This window comes from Melozone crissalis, unplaced genomic scaffold (genome assembly GCF_028551555.1).
Source record: "Melozone crissalis strain CALT ecotype California unplaced genomic scaffold, PUWL_Pcris_2 ptg000033l_1, whole genome shotgun sequence".
Classification (NCBI taxonomy): Eukaryota; Metazoa; Chordata; class Aves; order Passeriformes; family Passerellidae; genus Melozone; species Melozone crissalis.
In genome coordinates this window covers 3,918,313-3,936,758 of record NW_026535811.1, presented here as the reverse complement: position 1 = coordinate 3,936,758, position 18,446 = coordinate 3,918,313, and the positions used below count along the sequence as shown (strand labels likewise).

Genomic DNA, 18,446 nt, shown 5'->3' with positions numbered 1-18,446 from the left:
CACCAAGCATGCAGGACATGTTTGTAGGATTAGATTTAATGTTATTTTGGTATAGAGCATTCTTAAATGTATCAGATTACAGATTAAGCAAGGAAGCCAACAAAAACTAGTGCAGAGCAGCTTGTTATTGCAACTGCTCTCCTCCTTCTTAACACTCTGTATAAGGCAGACACATCAGGCTTATAAAGACTTCTTGAAAAAGGTTTTTTTTTTGTAAATCCAAACATCAGATCCTAGAAAATTCTGAATTCTGTGTAAAATTTGTTTAACAAAAATTAGAAAGGGAGAAATGAAGCGTATTCTGTATGGGAAAACAAGTTTTTAAGTTTTCTATTGTCTTAAAATCTTGATTTTTAGTACAAATTTTGAGAAAGAGTAGTAGCTCTGAACTGATCTCAGTCCTGACTTCAAAAAAACCCCCAAGATTTATGTAGAAACAACCATAGTGACAAAAGATAAGAAATAATTCACAATGATTGCAATTTCCATCCCTATTCTATAGCCTGTAACTCATTTGAGCTATTCCTACCGAGAAATCCTTCCTTAAAATGTATCTAAAAGACAAAACCAAGTTCAGTGATTGTTACTTGAGCTATTGTTAGAAATTGATAAAGAATAATACATTCTGCTTCTCAGAGTTAACATATTTACAGAAGCAGGGAATTGCTAAAACTATTTGCATCAACTTTGACACATATTTCTCTTGAAAGCATCTGCAAAGAAATAACATTATAAAATAGAATAAAATAATATTTATTTCATCCCATGGTGGATCAGTACTGATGTCCAATGCAGGGTTAAATATAATAAACACTACCCACTAAGCTAAAACCTGAGAGACTGAGTAGACTGAGATTTATGGCTTGGACACTTGTCATGAACAAAAAATCAGTTATTGTTCTCAAGCCTTTTGAACATTATATCAAAATAGATATAAAAATATCAAGAGAGATGTGATTATTTATGTACATCAAGTTTGAGCTTTGCTAAAAACAAAAGTGTAATAGCAGCAACACAAGAGCAAGGGTGTATTTGCTACCTGGTGTAGGATAGTCTTTCCTTAATTGGTTCAATATGTTAATTACAGTATATTCAAATGTACAATTTGCCATTCTCACTCTCACCACCCCACTTAAAAATTCTAAAAAACATACAATAGCATGCATAATATCATCTGCTTTTACCTCCCACCCCCAAAATATTTTATCTTTGCATGTTGTGCAATTATAACTTTCATCTGCTATGTGCAAATATGAGATATTATCATTTTTGCAAACAAAAAGATGAAAAGTTTAAATTCCACTATTACAGAAGGCCACTTCACTCAAGGTCTGCAGGAGAATGTCCCAAGGAACATCATTCCAAAGACACTCTGCTCCTTATAAGATTGGTGATTTTCTGCTCGTGAAAATTACCTTGTACTGTGTTTTGCTATGAAATAGAGCAACAGGGTCCACTCAAGCCCCAAAGGAAAATATCTTGCAATTAAATAATTGGAATCATTGTGCTCTTTGAAAAATAGGTGCCAAACACTCTCCAGCTGCTTCTTGCCATAGTTCTGATATCAAGTGGGGAGTAGGACGGGATTGTGGATTCCTTATCCTGGCACTCCATCCCAGCATTTTAGCACATGCCTAAATTAATTCTGCAACTGACCATGCCAATTGCCATGGGGTAGTCAAAATGCTCAACTATCATCACTCATTTAAACTCAGTTTTAACTGGCTTAAAGAAGATGAGACCATGGATCATCAAGCAATCACCTGTAGAATGCGGGATGCAGAATTTCCCCGTGATTTCTATGTGTATATATCACACCAAACTGATATACAGAGATTTATGTATGATTTGAAAGGTGTAAATATTTGATAGATTCATACACACAGCTAAGAAAGATGCAAGTTTCTAGAGATAACTTGGACATCCTTTTGACTCTTTTAAATGAAGGATCTACTGATCTCCAGAGCCAATTTAAAATGTCCCAAAGAAAGGCAATGAGACTCAGGTGTTGAAAGGCCAGTTGATCCAGGAGAGGCAAAAAGCAGTTTCAGGAAGATGTAAAGTAATAGAACCAGAATTATATTACAGGGAAGGAGGTGTGGAACATGCAAAGCTTTTTGAGACCCATTGCTTCAGATATCTGAATCTGAAAAACTTCAAAAATTCCAGAATGCCGTGATCAAAAATCCCCCAAACGTATAAATATTATGTGGATTTATTAAATGGTCATCCATTAGCATACTAAGGAATCTACTGGGAAATTAACCATCCAAAAAATAATGCATTTAATAAGGTATTCCCAAAATACAGATTCTGAAGGACTGAAATAGTTAACACCAGTTTCATTTAGAAACCATAAGTTGCATGCTGCATATTTTGGTTTCCAAAACTATCATGAATTTACTTAACTTCAGTGAGAAGTTTAAAAAAAGCAATTTCTAAAGTCAGGATGGCTAAAGAAGTCTTCTACAATTTAACCCATTTTGATTTTTACATGTTGTTCAAACATTCATATCCAGAAAGAAATGCTATATCTTTTCTGGAAGACTTGAAAAATATGGTAAATAGCAAGTAATAGACCCTTAAATTATGTGGTAGAAACTGGAGGGGTTTTTTTCCAGTTTTTACTGTAAAATGTCCCCAAAAATTAATTAAAATTTCAAAGAAATTTGAAGAAATAGAAATGCATAGTTTTTAAAGGAACAGTTATACAGTAGAAATCAGAACTTCTTAAAGGCATCTGTGTTAGGCTATTGGAACTAAATATGATTTTACTACATTATTCACAGATGCTTTGTTCCACACAAGCTTCTGGTCAAAAATTCAGAAATTTGCCAGTTAAACCCTGGATATCAAATCCTGTGTCAGAATGTAGTTGATAATATTTATTCCCGATGTCAATAACTTTATTATGGATATTATTTTAAAGATATTTCATAAGAAGTACTGGTCACAAAATCACTTCTGAGAGAAAAAAAAATAAATTAGCAAGGATGAAAACAAGAGATTCACATTTCTTTTAAAAGAAGTTACAGGAAACACTAAGCAGAACTACAGAGCTGTTGTTCTTTTGCCAGGAACATTATCCCATCCTCTGGCACTGCAGAATTACTTCGGCTTCCCCAAAATTGCTGCTTTTATTAAGCTTTACTGAGCTGCTCTGTATTGGCAAAACCTTTGTAGTAAAATAATTTTCCATCAAAATACACAGCACTGTAGTGCTGTAATGAAGAGCTGTAGGACAGGCTTTAAGAGGCACGGTACTTTCATCTGAAAAGTCTCCTGAAATTCTTTGAACGCTTCCAGGGGATTAATGAGGTATTTTGACAACACACAAGGAGCGTCTGGTTTTCAAGAAGCCTTATAAGAGGGAAGATTCACATTCTTGAAAATTAAACTGTGTATTTTAAGCCACTAAAAATAACACAATTATTAAAAATTTGGCAGCTCTGGAGAAGAAATACCAGCAGATATGGGGAAACACATGGAACTACTGAAGAGCGTCAAACTTGAGTACACACATTTCACAGCATTTCAACATGACTTAAACACCAGTTTTAACAGCTTAATTGAATGTTTCTTATTAAAAGCTATCACAGATGAGCTAAAGAAAGAACAAGCTAAACTAGCCAGGGTGTAACTAAATCAAAAGCATTATTCTTTGCAAGTTGAGTGGATTAACTGTGCGTGTTTGCATCACTCTCCTTATCCCTTTCAACAACTGCTAAGGTGTTTGGAGGTTTTCAAAACCTCTGGCAATTAGTGGAAGAGAGAGTATTCTTGCCTTTCTTTTTTTTATTTCCAAGACATACTAAATGATACCATTTAAGTAAATTTAGAAGAACATTCATCGCACACAGCAAAATTAGAACAAGTGAATAGCTACACCTACCATTTTTAAAGCATTTAAAAATATTTTTAGGGCATATTTCTGCAAACTACTAGTCCCTTTAATGCTTTAATGCATTGCAACAAGGATATTAGTGTATACATAAGGATTCAGTTCTAAAAAGATTTAGTGTAGAAAGTGGACCTCGAAAGCCTCACTTCCATAAACACCTCAATATTCTGGAAAACCCAGAGTGCTTAAATCTTTAAAGGTCTACCCTTATTTAATCAAGCTGGGCAAGAAACATGTTGAGGAGGCATTTTGAAAAAATTTATAGCCCACTACCCATGAAAATATCCACGCAGAGTGTTTATACATGCATTTAAGCAAGCTGATATCTTGGGTGTTTGCAATACTGCCCGTGACATGAGCGAGGAATGGGATCTGCTAATCAGCATCAGGCCACAAGACATTTTAAGTCTCTCTAAGCACTCCTACACAATAATTTTTTAAAATAATAATTGCCTTTAGAGTGCGAGCAGTTGTACAGGAAAAAGCTGCTTCCTAAATTCTGCTCTTTTAAAACTGCACTGAAGCTAAATATTTCACAGAGGCAGCATCTTTATAATGCTTCTGGTTGAACACTACTTTCTGTGGTTAAGTCTCATTATTTATAAGATCTTCTCCAATATCCAGTTTTAGAGACTTGGCTTTTCTCAGGTCTTTCAACCAGCAAGTGGGGAAGAGGAAAAACCCAAAGTGTTCTGTTTCTTTCCTCAGTAATGGGGATCTACTAATTTTTACAGCTCTCCAGTGGTTCTTTTAAAGTCTGCTCTATATTTACAAACAGTATTAATACTGAGGTGGAGGGGTAAGGGTGGGGGGAGAGGATAGACATTCTGTCATCCTCCTCCCCATTCTCAATAAGGTTCTAGATGTGTTTAAGGGCAAAAAAATTCCACCCCAATGTATTAGTTTTCTTAATCCTTTTCTTATGATCTTGCTTGCCTGGCTAGAGAAATTATGCAAAAAGTAATAAAAGTTCTAATTCAATTTCCATGTTAAGAGGTGGATTTGGGAAAAAAATAAATATATATATCAGAAACCATATTCTTTGTGTTTACTAAGAGATATGCACTCCAACATTTAGTGTCACGGAGCTGGAGTTAAAACCAGAAACGGCAAAGATAATTTAGCTGCATGAATGCCTGCTCTTCAGTAAAATGCTGCCAAAATTAAATAGGAATGAAACAGCACTTTGTAGTCATTGGTCGCTCAGCGGGGTTTGCGTAGTTAAAAACCTAAGTGAAAAGGGTGATTGACCTACATTGCAACTAGCTTAGCACAGCTGTACTTTCATATTTCTGCTGCATCCAAGGAAGCTCATTATTTAATACAACTGAGTTGCATGTAATTGTTTGTCTTTTATTTCACACTTCTAGGGGCCAGGTATTAATCTCAAGCGTGCAGCGGGCGTTACCGCGCATCTGGAAACATCCACGGCTGCCCATTTGCAGGCAAGGCTGAGAGAGGGGATTGCTCACTGAAATTAGGAGGCTGCCCAGGGGTAGGAGAACCTCACAGAAATCAAATGAGCAGATGGAACAGAAAGCAAATCCCTTGGCACCCCAAAGGCAAACGCTCTGCTGTTTCCCTATTGTTTTGAGCAGAAGCAGCCCAGAATGTGCAACCAAAGCACATTTCACACAACTCGTACCTGAGGTTTAAATAAGTAATAACATTCCAGTTAACAACCAGTTTGACATGTTAACAGCCCAAGGGCTGTTAACATAATGACTGGTCATTAATGGCAGTAATGACAGATTTCAAAGGGAATATTGTGCTTGCAAATGGACACGCTGCCAGTCAGAAGAGAGGACAGAGCAGGATAGGCTGATGCATTAAGATGTCACCGTACAGCTCTGGAGGAAAAGAAGGGGAGGAAAAAAGAGTTCTTGCATATTTCACTTCCTATAAATGGACTTGAAATATTGGCGTAAACCTAAGTTCCTCAAATTAAGTCTTCACTTCCTAACCCAGGAGTGTATAAGCAGAAGACAGAAGCCTGCAGGGGAATTATCCTCTGCATATCATTTTCGGGGAGCGTGTTATTGCTAACGCCGAGCCCTCTCTTTGCTCAAGTCAGTTCCCATCCTCGTTAACAGAGCGGAGCTCGCTCCTGCCGCGGCCACCCGGCACCTCGGGAACCGCTGGAGTGCCGAGCAGGAATCGCATCCCAGGGCAGAGCCTCTCACACCCACAGCATCCTTCAAGCTCCTTCCTTCATTAGAGATTCCTTCCATTCCCTCAATCCCTCCTGATCCGGAGGAAAAGGGTTTAATGTAGTATAATTAACTAAATTTACCAAAGGAGACAGCTAAAGCAAAGCAAGTTTTGGAGTTCTGAAGAGGCAGAGTATTTATAAGGAGCTCAAAGTGGGGACCTCAGGGCTCAGCTGCAGCATGAGAGCGTGCATCAGGGCTGAGGGAGGGTGCAGCTTTTTTGGCAGGCATCTCTAAATGAAAGATACTGGAAGTATTTTTGCAAACAGGCAAAGACACAGTCACACCATTTACGAACTTAAACATGAATGCTGAAGCACCCAAACTGGCTGCGTGATTGCTTGTAGCATCTGTAGAATGCCTGTCTTATTGAAAGGCATAATGAACACTGAGAGACAAGTTAATAAGCAATTTTACTCTTTATAGTATCGTTCAAGCCACATATCCTCTAGAGGGCACCACATAAATTAATAGGAAGCCAGAACAGTTTTATACGCAGCGCAGGCTCCCTTTATGGTTAAAAAGAAAAAAAAAAACTAAGAAGATAGTTTGAAACCATAATCGAAGTCTAATGTGATCATTAGTACAATGCAATTTGTTCCTTAAATTCATATCAAGTGGGTTGCTAAATATGAAAGCTTATTTGACTACAAAGCTAGAGAAAATTTAACTAGTCTGTACATTAGCTCTAAAAAGATCACTTTTATAGGTTCACTGCATAACTAAGTAGATAAGATGCAATGAGGCAAATGACTATCTGCAATTACCTTAAGTGCATCAGTTTGAAGTTTAGTGTAAATACCAAGTTTAAATCTATGCACTCAAGTATCACCAAAAAGAAAAAAAAAAATCACAACAAAATAGCTTCATTAAGATTCAACAAATCCAGAGACAAAAATCAGAAACATCTTAAAGCCAGTTATAGGATTTCTCCTGTATGCTGGTTTCACATGCAAAAGTAAAAGGTGTTATGTATGAAGAAATAAATGAAACACCAGTTTGAATGTGATCATGACAAACAAACAACAACAACAACAAAAAAAAATCTCCTTTCTCTGAATCACTTAGTATGAGTTTTAACAATCTGTTAGCAAAATATTTACTCCTGTTAAACCCTCCAAGACCAGAGAGCAAGAGCGTGTGTGAATGCATCTGTGCTGGGGAAATGCTTTGCTCATATCTTTGCTACCACATCATTTCTGGTTTTGATTTTAAACATTTGATTTCAAAATATTAGATCTGCTGCACTAGCACTAGGGAGATTCAGTAAGCTCAAAGTCTCCAGTAAATTTGGAACTCAGATGAAACAGCCATGGCAGTTGTGTCACTCCGGCAGGCATTTTTTTGTACAAAGATTATTAAAATTGATTTTAAAAATGGGGATGTTACTTCCCTGTACCAAAACCTTTTTCAAACCCTCTCTACACACACTCACCTAAAGACCACAAGCGACCTAAGCTCATTTACAACAATTCCCTTCTGTTCCACCAGCTTTTAAAAGTGAGGTTTTGTTACCTACTACATTGGCAGCTTTAACACAACAGGTTTAAGATGCAGCCTCTATGCTGAATTCCCAGTCCTCTATCTTGGGTTCAGTTCAGGGCTTTAATAGGCAGCAGAATACTTTTACCATTAAGTCTAAGCCCATCTGAAGAACCTGATCTGCCTTTCAGCCCCAGCTCAACAAATGCATAGTGGATTTTGGAAGGTTTTTGTTCCGCCCTTTTTTTCTAGAGGTGGTTATTTGGAGAGCCAGAGTACTGAGTCAGTGCTTTAGTCCCGATTCCTGTTCCTACCTACTCATGGTGTATAACTTGGGAACTGCTCAGTGTGTGGGAACCTCCTATTTGGAGCCTGTACTTAAGCGGAACTTGGAAGTTAACGCATTCTAAAAGAATTTTAATTTTCCCCCAGTGTATTAGCGACTTCAATGTCCCTTTAAAAGGGAAAGGCTTCACTGAAGGGGCAGGGGAAATATTCCCAGAAGCTCACCTTAGCCTGGAGCAGCTAGTCCCATGAGACCCCCTCCACAGGGAATGGGGGAGAGGTGTTACTGTAGGGAATAGGTGCTCGGAATCACCCCAGAGGAGCCTTTTCTCTCTATTTACTATTGAGAGCCCAGGGACACTAAACTTCCCAGTTAAACTCCATTCCTGCAAAGCAGCCCTATTGACACATGATAAACTAACCTGGTACTGCTCATTAGTACTTTGCTATGAGTTATTCCTCAAATACTTTTGAGAATGTAGGTCCACAAGCAAACAAGAAGAGAGAAAAGCAGGTGCTGATTTGCTACCACTGACAGGGGGCCACAGGTTAGCCAGCATCCCAGCTGGGCTGCCAAGTGAAACCAGGAGCAGAGTGGCTTGGAGCTTATGGCTATTAAAAATGGGGAATTCAGTTGGCTATCCTGGTCCAGCTTCCAACAGCTGAGTGCCAACCTTCCTAAAACTTTAGTGCCACAAACAAAATCCCTTGGCAAACTAAGAGGACAAATGCAAAGACGGGTGAAACGTTCCTCGCCTGCAGGGTTCCAGCCCTGCCCTGAAGCTGGGTGAAAACCACAGGAGTGGTTTCAGGCTGTGACACATGGCCACCACCATGCTGCCAGGAGGAAGAGTGGGAGCAGGAGAGCATCACCTCTCCAGCAGCACGGTGCTGTGGGGAGCAGGGGGGAATTACCGTCCTCTACACCAGCATCAGCACCATAAATCTGGCAGCCACCTCCACAACCTACCCGTGTGTGCTTTTTGGCTCAGATTTTAATTCAATCTCCACATTTCAGTATTTGTTTCCTCCAATAGTCAGTCTTGCAGCCCTGCCTGTGTGAGAGCAGCTCTGCAGGAAGGGCTGAGCAGGTTTCCCCAGCTTGCCAGCGAACGGAAGAAGGCCGTGACCTACCTCAGATAGTCTCTGCGACAAAGGATAAGGTTGGCTTTGGTGTACAAGGTAGAGCCCACCTCCCCCAGGCGACAGTCACAGCAGGCACATTTCAGGCAGTCCTCATGCCAATATTTGTCCAGGGCCTTTAGAAGATATCGGTCTTTAATCTTACGGTTGCAGCCAGCACAACCTTTCGGCTTGGTGTCTGGCTGGACTGAGAGCATTTGTATACCTGAAATACAGTAAGACAAGAGAAGACTGAAAATGGATATTCTCTCAAGTGCAAAAAAAAACTCTTGCCCTTTTCCTCCTCCATCTCACTGCTCCCCCCGCCGCCACCCCACATCCAGTTCATTTAAAAGTCAATGGTGTAGGTAGGATAAAATAACCTAGTCAGACCACAGCGAGCTGAAAACAAGGCTAAGATAAATTTGAGAGCAGAAACTTCCACTGCTCTATGTTCCACAGCTTCACTTTAACACCTCATTTACCTGGTCTCTTTGCTGAAAAGAAATAAGATTAAAAAAAAACCAACATGAAATGTTAAAACAGTCCAGTTGAAAAGTTGCTCGATTTCAGCCACAGTATCCAATATTTAGCAATGCAAAATTTAAATAAACAGCACATCCCAAATACTTGTCAACTCAAAATTTAAATAAACAGGATGTCTATATGGAAAACATACTTAAATCCACATATTTGGACTTATTTCCATTATCTTGGTAAAATATAAAAGAAGTTCAGCTTTTAAAGAAGAAAAGATTGGAGCTTTTAGAGACATGGCGCAAGAGTTTCTGAGAGATTTGACACAGAAATTTTGATGCTGTTTTTTAATATTTTAGTTCTTTTTAGACACAATAACGAAGCGACGAGATTTCCAAAGACTGCAGTAGTAGCAACGCCAGTCACAACCTGCACTGGAAGGACCTCCTGAAAAATCTGACTTAAAATAATCTGCACAAGGTCAGAGAGGTTCTAGTTCGGCAGGAAAAACAAAATAAAAATGCTGCCCTGCTTTCCAATCCCAGTTTTAGCCAACAGCTACTTCGGGACAAGCAGTACAGTGGTGTCCATTAAGTACATATACACCTTTTGATGTAATAGCTGAGAGCATTTAAAAAACCATTCAAACTCCTGAAACACTGTTTAATGGACAGAACCAGCGAAAAGGGGAACACAGCTGAGTGATGTTACTCAGAGCAACACAGCCAGCTTCCAGGGATCCATTCAAAAATCAATTGCCCTCAGCTTTACAGTAAATGGGGAGAGGTCACTGCCCCAAAGTGCTCACAGGCTGGTCTCTCTGCTTAGCTGCATGAACTGCCACCCCAGTGCACTCTGACTAATTCTCTCACTGTTACCTCTTAGGATAAGCAAAATAACAGCCCTGTGGATATTTTGGTGGACATCAAACAGGGACAGAAGAGAAGACCCGACATGCTGTTCAATAGGGGTTACCTCACTGTTTTAAAGGCAGTGATGTAACTTCAAAAAAAGATGCTACTCACTAGAATGTGTCTGAATATTGCAACAAGAATTTCTCAAGACTGGGGAAGGAATGCTGCTGTCAACAAGCAAATCCTACTCCAGCTTTTGGGGTTTGGAACCCTATTGTTATCATCCAGAGATCCAGAAAGGTTGAATAGTCTCACAGCAAAGAGGGGAAATTCAAGAGCCCTCACCATAAAGGCTTTAATACCTGGAGTTAAGAAAGCTTGGCAGTGTCAACTTCTATCAGCAGACCCTGGCTGGTGCTGTAACACACCACCACAGACAGGCAGGCTCAGAGAGTTGGACACAGACAAGTTGGGTATTGTTTGGTTTGTATTTACTTTTTTGTCATCCCTCGTAAGAAAAACAGGAAAACCAATGTAACCTTTGAAGCAAGGGCAGAGCATGCCTTTAAGGATATTAGGGCTGCAAAGACAATGGGCTGAGGCATCCCAGGGAGCTCCACACAGGTGTGTGTAGAGCACATGGAATTTACATGGAGTGCAGGGACTGCATGGCCAGTTAAGAGACTTGCCCAAGCTGAACTCTTGAGTCCCACCTGCAAAGCTGATTGCTGAATTAGAAATAGTAATTCCTATTGCAACAGCTGCCTCGCTCCTCTCTTAGCCATGCAGCCTATCACACACCTTGGAGTGATGCATTTATCTGCTCAGGAGTTTGCAGGCAGTTTTGCTAGCAGACACCCCAAAGCACCCAGCAGTGCTGCTGCACAACATCTAAATCTCATGACAGCAGTGTAAGGTCTGTATTTTTCTATCAACCAGTATAAAAATTGTCAGTGCTGTCCCTCCCATCACTCCCCAGTTGATGCTCATAGCTCCTCACCACATAGAGATTCCCAAGATCTGTCTCTCATTCCCAAGCGGGAGGATGAGATCCAGTGACCTGCGCTGGGCTCCACAGTCTGTGGCAGATCTGGGAATGAACACACGCATTTCCTCATTTCCTTTTGAGAAGGCACCATGAGACAAAGGCTGAACCTTTACAGCATCTTCAACTGACAGCTGACTCCCCTGAACCCAGGGTACATCCATGAAACAGCAAAGCAACATGGCTACAAACAACTCAAAGCAGTGAAAATATCAGAGATTTTTGGTAAGGAACCTATACCATCCTGCTGGAACTCAAATAACATCACTTGGTCGAAAAGCCTTAATCTGTAACGTTGCTTATCACAGTAGAGTGTAAATATCCACCAGGTGCCAACAACAGGCTTATCCCCAGATCCTCTCTCTGGCCATGTAGAGGACAAATGCATAAAATCAGCCACAATTTATATAAACTTCTTGTAACTCAGTTTAAAAAAAAAAAGAAAAGTTTAGAAGCATGAAGGGCTGTTCTAGGACTTTAATCTTTAGCTCGAGGGAAACCAGAATAAACTAGGAGCTAACACAGTTAAAGGCTTTAAGAAAAAAAATCTTAATGTAAAAATTTCATCGCCTGATAAGGAAGCGGGTTAGAGAGTGGAGGCTGACAGTCCCTGATCCAGGCTGATCTACTGTCCTGAGCTGTCTGAAGGGAAGAAGACGCCACAGAAACACAGCCAAACAAGTGAAGGTCTGAGCAGATTGCAGTAATCAAGCCTGATAATTCCCGAGGTATATGCTGCAAACATGAGGTTATTGTATTACAAATAAAACTGCAGCTTGCACATAGCCTACACAGCTTTGGAGACACTCACTGCACGAGGAAAGTAGGCAGAGCCCTGTCATTCGCAATGGTCAGCCCGAAACCCTCTTGTAGGGACAACTGCAAAGGGCAAACACCCAGTGGAAGGAGAATTTGCAGCCCTGCACGTCTGTTTTCCTGAGGCAGGGAGAGAAGGTGGTGCTGACACCCCACTGGCAGCATCTTCAGATTAGGGATTCTATCTGCAGCAGCTTTTGGAGGGAAGGAATGCTTTCCTCCTCTGATAGATCTGACCTCACTTAACATGCAATGAAGCTGGTTCTATTTTATTATTTCAATTTCCCCAAACTACTGCTTCAATTTAAGAAAAGAAAGGAGTGCTTTTTTGGTAGTGTAGAAAGGTTCTAAACAAAGTCAAGAAGTGTTTGACATATCTCCAAATTTGAAAATGTCCTTTTCTTCACATGCCCTGCTTAAATCCCTTCATTTTGACAACAGAACATTTTATTGCTTTTTCCCCCCTGTATTTCCACGAGCCACTATAATGCAGATCACCCCACAGAGCATCTCTCTCCCCTTTAACATTCCCATAAGGTCTCTGATGCAGTTGCACTTTTCAGATACATGCTTGTGTATTTTTAGCTCTCCCTTAATTTGGCAATAAGAATACCTTGCAGCTCACTGTCAGCCAGCTTTTCACAGGCTGCAGTTTAAGCACTCATTTGTTCCCTAGGACATGGGAAGGGCCTTTTCAGAGGCTGACAGCACCCACAAACCCATCCAAACTGCTCATTGCTGAAATACCAGGTGGCAGAGCACAGCACTGCTGCCTGGCTGCCTTCCTCCCCCCCTCCCCCAGGAAAGCAGAGCTTATGGAGCACTTTCAAAACATCATACAATTCCCTAAGTGCTACACCCAGGCTGCGAATAAAAAAAGAAGAAAGAAATCAAACCCAGCTTTCCCTTCAGTTCTGCAGAGTTCTACCCATGCTCTGCATCACAGAGCAGATCTGTTCTCAGAACTGAGGAATTTCAGTGCCTAGTCTGTCACTGTCAAACAAACCCTTTTTATTTCACCCCAATATGCTTTCAAGGGCTTCCTCTATCCTTGCCTCTGCTCCCTCCCTTCCTCCACCCCCAGTCCCCAGGATACTGCACATAAACTGCAGAGCTGAGGCAGGAATAAGACTTCATCACCCTTTAGGATTTTTGAAGGGAGAACTCAAAAACCAGACTCGCAGGTTTTCAGATTTCTCTCGTTCTCCCCAAATAAGTTCAATGCGACTGACTCCCCTCCCTGTTTATTGTTATTATGGTGTGATGAAACACTGTCAACTGATTTGTGACTATGATTTCAGGATAAAGAGGAATGGTTGCTGGAAAAAAGCTAAATTAGGCTCCCGGGGAAGGCAGAGAAGCAAAAATCCATCTCATTCAAATCATCGCCCTTCTCAAAAATCAAGGGGAATGAGGGTTTGATGTAATGAACTATATTGTGTTAGTGATTTAGAAGCATCTGTAAGCGAGATTAGTCCCTGATGGTGCTGAGCATGGCATGAGACACTCAGAACTCAGTTCTTGTTTGTGGTACAGGCAGTCCTTGGGAGGAAGAGTTGTGTTATGCACTGGATCTCTCACAAACTTTTAAAGACCACTTTGTCCCCCTTTTTCAGAAGCATGCACACAGTTCTACCAAAAACAGTAGCATAAACAGCACAAAAGGGCAAACTTGTCTCTATTTAGGAAAAAAAAAATTGAAAAATCAGTTTAGAGCAAATTAAGCATTGGGTGCATCAGTCTTCAAAAGCAAACTGACAGACAACATGCAGTCAACAGGAGAGTTAGGGGTCCAGGAAAAGATAAAAAGAATACTTTTCTGCTGCTTTCCCACTTTGTAGCTTCATCCTAAAAGCATTCAGAGCTCCAGTAATTCAGGGCAACACACACAGACTCCGAGGGAAAAAAAAAGTTGAGGTTTCAGAAGCTAAGAAACATTTCAGAACTCATATGTAGCACATCAGGAGTCGTAACTAGTTTTAGATTGGCATGTAAATTGTTCTGTGGAAAATTCTTATTGCCTCCGAGACCCTGCTATTCTGAGTTATTTGACAGTTTAAGGGAAATCATAATTAAAAAAAGAGACATAAATAATAGCCTGTGCAGTGTGGTGCACAGAAATAAGTGGAACCATTTCATTTAAACTCTGGTGAGCTTTTAATTGCCTGGATTGCATTGTGAAGCAGCCTAACGGTTGATTGCCTCCATTATGCTCTCTTGTTCTGTGCCATTCATCCGCACAGGCTCAGCTTCTGTAGTTAACACAACAAAGTAACCGCAACTCCATAACACTCGGGGTTTTTTTAAAAATAAAAGTAAGGATTTCAGCACACTGAATATAGCCTCTCCTGTATACTTTTGAGTTAATTTTCCATGGTATATAACTAGATTTCACCTCCTGCCCCTTCTTCTACAGAGGAATCTGGGGTTTTTTCTTAATTTTTTTTTCTTTCTAAATAAAAGATATGGGTTGGGAAGGAGGGGATAAAAAAAGGAAAAGAGAAGAGGCTAGGCAAAAAATAAAAATGGGAATGCAGTCCCACAGCTGGGAGCAGTGATACAGATTAAAAGAATTTGGCCAACATGGCTAGTCGATTGCCAAGAGACACCAAACAAAAGATTTCTCTTCTTCTTTCCCCTTCTCTTTTTTGAAAGCTAGATTGGGCCTAAAAGCTTGTTTCTCTCTGTTCACTGGCCCAGAGCATCCCTGCAGGCTGTAGCCCCCTAAGGGACAGCACAGCAAATAGATGTACCCAGATCTCAGGGACTGGAGCTGCTGAGCTATGTTCCTACCCCTGGCGTGTCCCCCCCATCTCTCTCCCCCAGACCCCCCCCCTCCTTTTTTAGAGCAGCGGTGCTGGGAACCAATTTGATTCCCTTTTTCTCCAATGCAGCTGCAAGGCTCAGAGATACTGACATTTTTCCACTCTTATCAGTTTAATTACAGTTACCATGGCAGCAAAGTGCTAGTGCTTGGCAAAGGCCAACAAGAGATTTGCAAGACTGAGTTCAATTTTGATGCAGCTCACATGCAAAAACACACAAAAAAAATAAAATAAATAAGAAACATATACTCCACAACAAAGAATCCCTTTTCGGAGTTAGACGCTCAAGCCTTTTATGCCAATTCCTTCCCGAGCATCACAAGGATGGGGAGAGGGAGGTGTCGGGGCCGGCACGTCGCGATGTTTGTTGCGCCGAGCGAAAGGAATCGCTTTAAAGAGCGGTCCTACAGGGCTGTCCTATGGGGAAGCGGTGTTCGGGCTCTGCTCGCAGCACACGTCGGCAGCGCGGTGAGGATGGAGGAAGAGGAAGGAGAGGAAGGAGGAACCCCCCGCCTCCCCCCGGAGCGCACAGCGCCGGCCGCCGCCGCCTTACCAAAACTTTTCTCCTTTTTCTGCATGAGTTGATTTACGGGCGCCTGGAGAGCTCCTTCTCATTGAAGCACCAAATCCCGGCAAAAGTAGCGAGCGCTTCCTCGGCTCGGGTCAAGTGAGCGGGAGCGCGGCGCGCCGCAGCGGGGGCGGGGGGCGGCGGGGCCGGGGATGAGGATGGGGATGAGGATGAGGATGAGGATGGACGGGGGGACGGCACACCCCGAGCGGCGGCGGCGAGCGACAAAGCCACATGCTGCCCTAACTCTGCCGTAAGCCTATAATCCCAGCGGTCTCTTAGCTTTGTTGTAACAAATGGGTTTGATTAAACTGTCACATGCGGCGTTAGCATACCGTGTCGCGCTCGCCGGGGAGGGAGAAGCGGGGGGGGAGAAGAGGGGGAAAAAAACCCCCCAAAAATAAGGAAAATAATTTAAAAAAAAAAAAAAAAAAGAGGAGAAAAGAGAAATGCTGGCAGACAGAAGTAGCGCTGCTGCCCTTCCCTCTGGAAGAGGAAGGGAGGACGCGGGAGCCCGGAGCCCCCAGCCCGAGCGCGTCCCTGCCGCCCCCCGGGCTCCCCGCCCCGCTCTGCCCAAAGGGTTAACCCTGCACCGAACCAGCTGCAAATTAAACTGCTGTACGGGGAGGCTTGTGGATTAAAGCCGGGCAGTGGGAAATTAACCGACTCCCTTGGTAATTGAGAGCGTGTTTCGAGAAGCTCTGGAAGAAGCAGGAATAATAATAACAATAATAACGGGGAGGGGGGTAGTGGAGGGCTGCAATTCATTGTTAACTTTGACTGCTATTTCTCGAGACGTGCAGTCGGAGGGGTTTCGCTCAGCGTCCTCCGCTTGCATGTATTTCATGTCTCATCATAAAAATAATGAAGCCTCACATGATTTAAACAAAACAGTCTCAGCAGAGCTGCAGCTCAGTGAAAGTTGCAGTGCAGAGATGTGTGTGTGTGTGTATTGCAGCCCCGGCTTATGACTCAGAGAGGGAGAGAGAGAGAGAAGGAGAGAGAGAGAGAGTGATGCAGGCACACATACACAAATGACCCAAAGCTTATGTACACAGTTGCCTCACTTACCTTCTCAATTAAGCGATACAGGGGAGGCAGTTCAATAAGCACAGTGGCTGCTTTGTAGCTCTTCTCCTTGGAAAAGGTCAAAAAGAAGCATTGTTTGGGGAAAAAAATAAAGAGGGGGTGGGAGAGATGGGGAGGGAGATCGCTATTCTTTAAGTTTAAAATAATGAGGTCCTCAAGGATCCGCCAAGTAATTGTGTTGACCGCATCCGAGCTACAGGTGTCCTCCTTTTAGTATCTTGCAGTCCAAGGCTGTCTGTCTCCGTCCTGGCTGAAGACAACTTACCTAAAGCAGCGTGTGAGGAGCCGAGTTGAATGAAGTCAGGGCTTTATCAGCTGCAAAATGCAATCCCTTACCAGCCAGACATAATACAGCAAAAGAAAAGGTCACTCAGTTATTACTGAGCCAGCAGAGCCCAGGCAGCTCTTGTGGAAGACCACAGAGAAGCAGCTCCCTTCCGATTTAAGGCTATTTACCTCTCTCCCCCTCCACCCACCCACCCACCCTTCCTCTCCCCCCTCCCAACTCCCCCTTTCTTTCTCTCTCTCTCTCCCTCTCGCTTTCTCTCTCGTTCTGCAGCTCGCTCAAGTACAGCCGCCCTCGGAAAGTGCAAAGCAGCCAGGAGACAGATTGGGCTTTGTTGGTAATTTCCCATGGTGAAAATTTACAAGCCTGCAAGTGCAGTCAGCAAAACCACATGCATATGCTAGACACAAACACCAGGGACACACACGCACATGCACACACACAAGTGACCTCTGCCGAAGCGGCTCGGGATCACCTTCCCAGGGAGTGCTCCAGCAGCACACCCGGGCAGCCAGGGGAGCCCCAAACCCCCCACCCACCACCACTCCTCCCAAAATACTTGGCTCCAACAAAACCAGAAGTTGCCCACGCAAAAAAGAAGGAAAAAAAAAAAAAGGCAAGATACATATCTCTCTATTAATGAGTAATGAGAAAAATCCCCGAAGGTGAAAACTCTGCCTCTCTCTCGTGAGCTAGGTCTGAGCTGCTCAGTGGAAACTCCGCTGTGAAAGTTTCCTGCTCCCTGCACAGTCCCTGGCTGTGCCACCCCCAGGTCCCACCTGCCACATGCCACCCCCTGACTGCACTTTTGGAGCTGAATGCTGAAGGAAGCCAAGCCATTCCCCCCTACAGCATCCTCATCCCAGGAGCTGAAGGCAGATCCTTATCCTCTACCTAGTGTTGGAGGGGGGGAAAGATAATAGAAATGGGGGTTGTTAGAGGTGCTGAGCAACCCTGACCACAAGACAGACAGACAGACACACGAGAGGTAGAGCACACTTTGATACCCAGTCACGCTCACAGATGACTGTTTCTTCGTGTTTTATAATAAAGATGTTGAGCCTAGCCTACTGTAAATAAAGTTAAAAAAATCCAAAGCATCTTCCTCTAAGAGCCATCTGCAGTTGGAGAAAGACCAGATTAAGAATTTGTGAATACAGTTTTCAGACTTCAAAGTGAATATCTGTTGTCTGCTATTAGAAGCACCACGCTAGATTTCCACAAAGCTTTGAAAGATGTCAGCTTACAATATACCCTAAATTTGAATGACACTCATATTATAGAAGTCTTTCAAGACCCAAGAAAGATTTAAAAGCATTGAAGTGCCCTGCCATCTACACCCCTCCCTCGTATAATCCAGCAGCTCTAATAAAAATCAAAGCAACCTCAGAAATGTATATGTTTAGGACAGGTTCCCCCACCTCCCCCCCCAACACTGTAAGCTCCTCTTTTTTTTTTTTTAATACAAATAAATATACATATATAC

The 18,446-nt window shown here is 42.3% G+C and overlaps 1 protein-coding gene across 4 annotated transcripts in view; it reads right to left on the bottom strand.

Moving 5' to 3' along the window:
• The window catches only part of LMO3 (LIM domain only 3), a 58,990-nt gene extending 41,855 nt beyond the window's left edge, over positions 1-17,135 (bottom strand). Inside the window, exons 1-3 of one of the 4 annotated variants that reach the window (XM_054282264.1) lie at positions 16,940-17,135; positions 16,657-16,722; positions 9,013-9,226 (exon numbers count right to left, since the gene is read on the bottom strand). In XM_054282264.1, coding sequence (XP_054138239.1) covers positions 9,013-9,218 — 206 coding nt within the window. In that variant the 5' untranslated portion in view covers positions 9,219-9,226; positions 16,657-16,722; positions 16,940-17,135. Of the gene's footprint in view, positions 1-9,012; positions 9,227-15,570; positions 15,695-16,656 lie in introns of those variants that run through there. The other 3 variants (XM_054282263.1, XM_054282265.1, XM_054282262.1) reach the window with 3 other exon arrangements.
• Between the last annotated feature and the right edge of the window lie 1,311 nt (positions 17,136-18,446).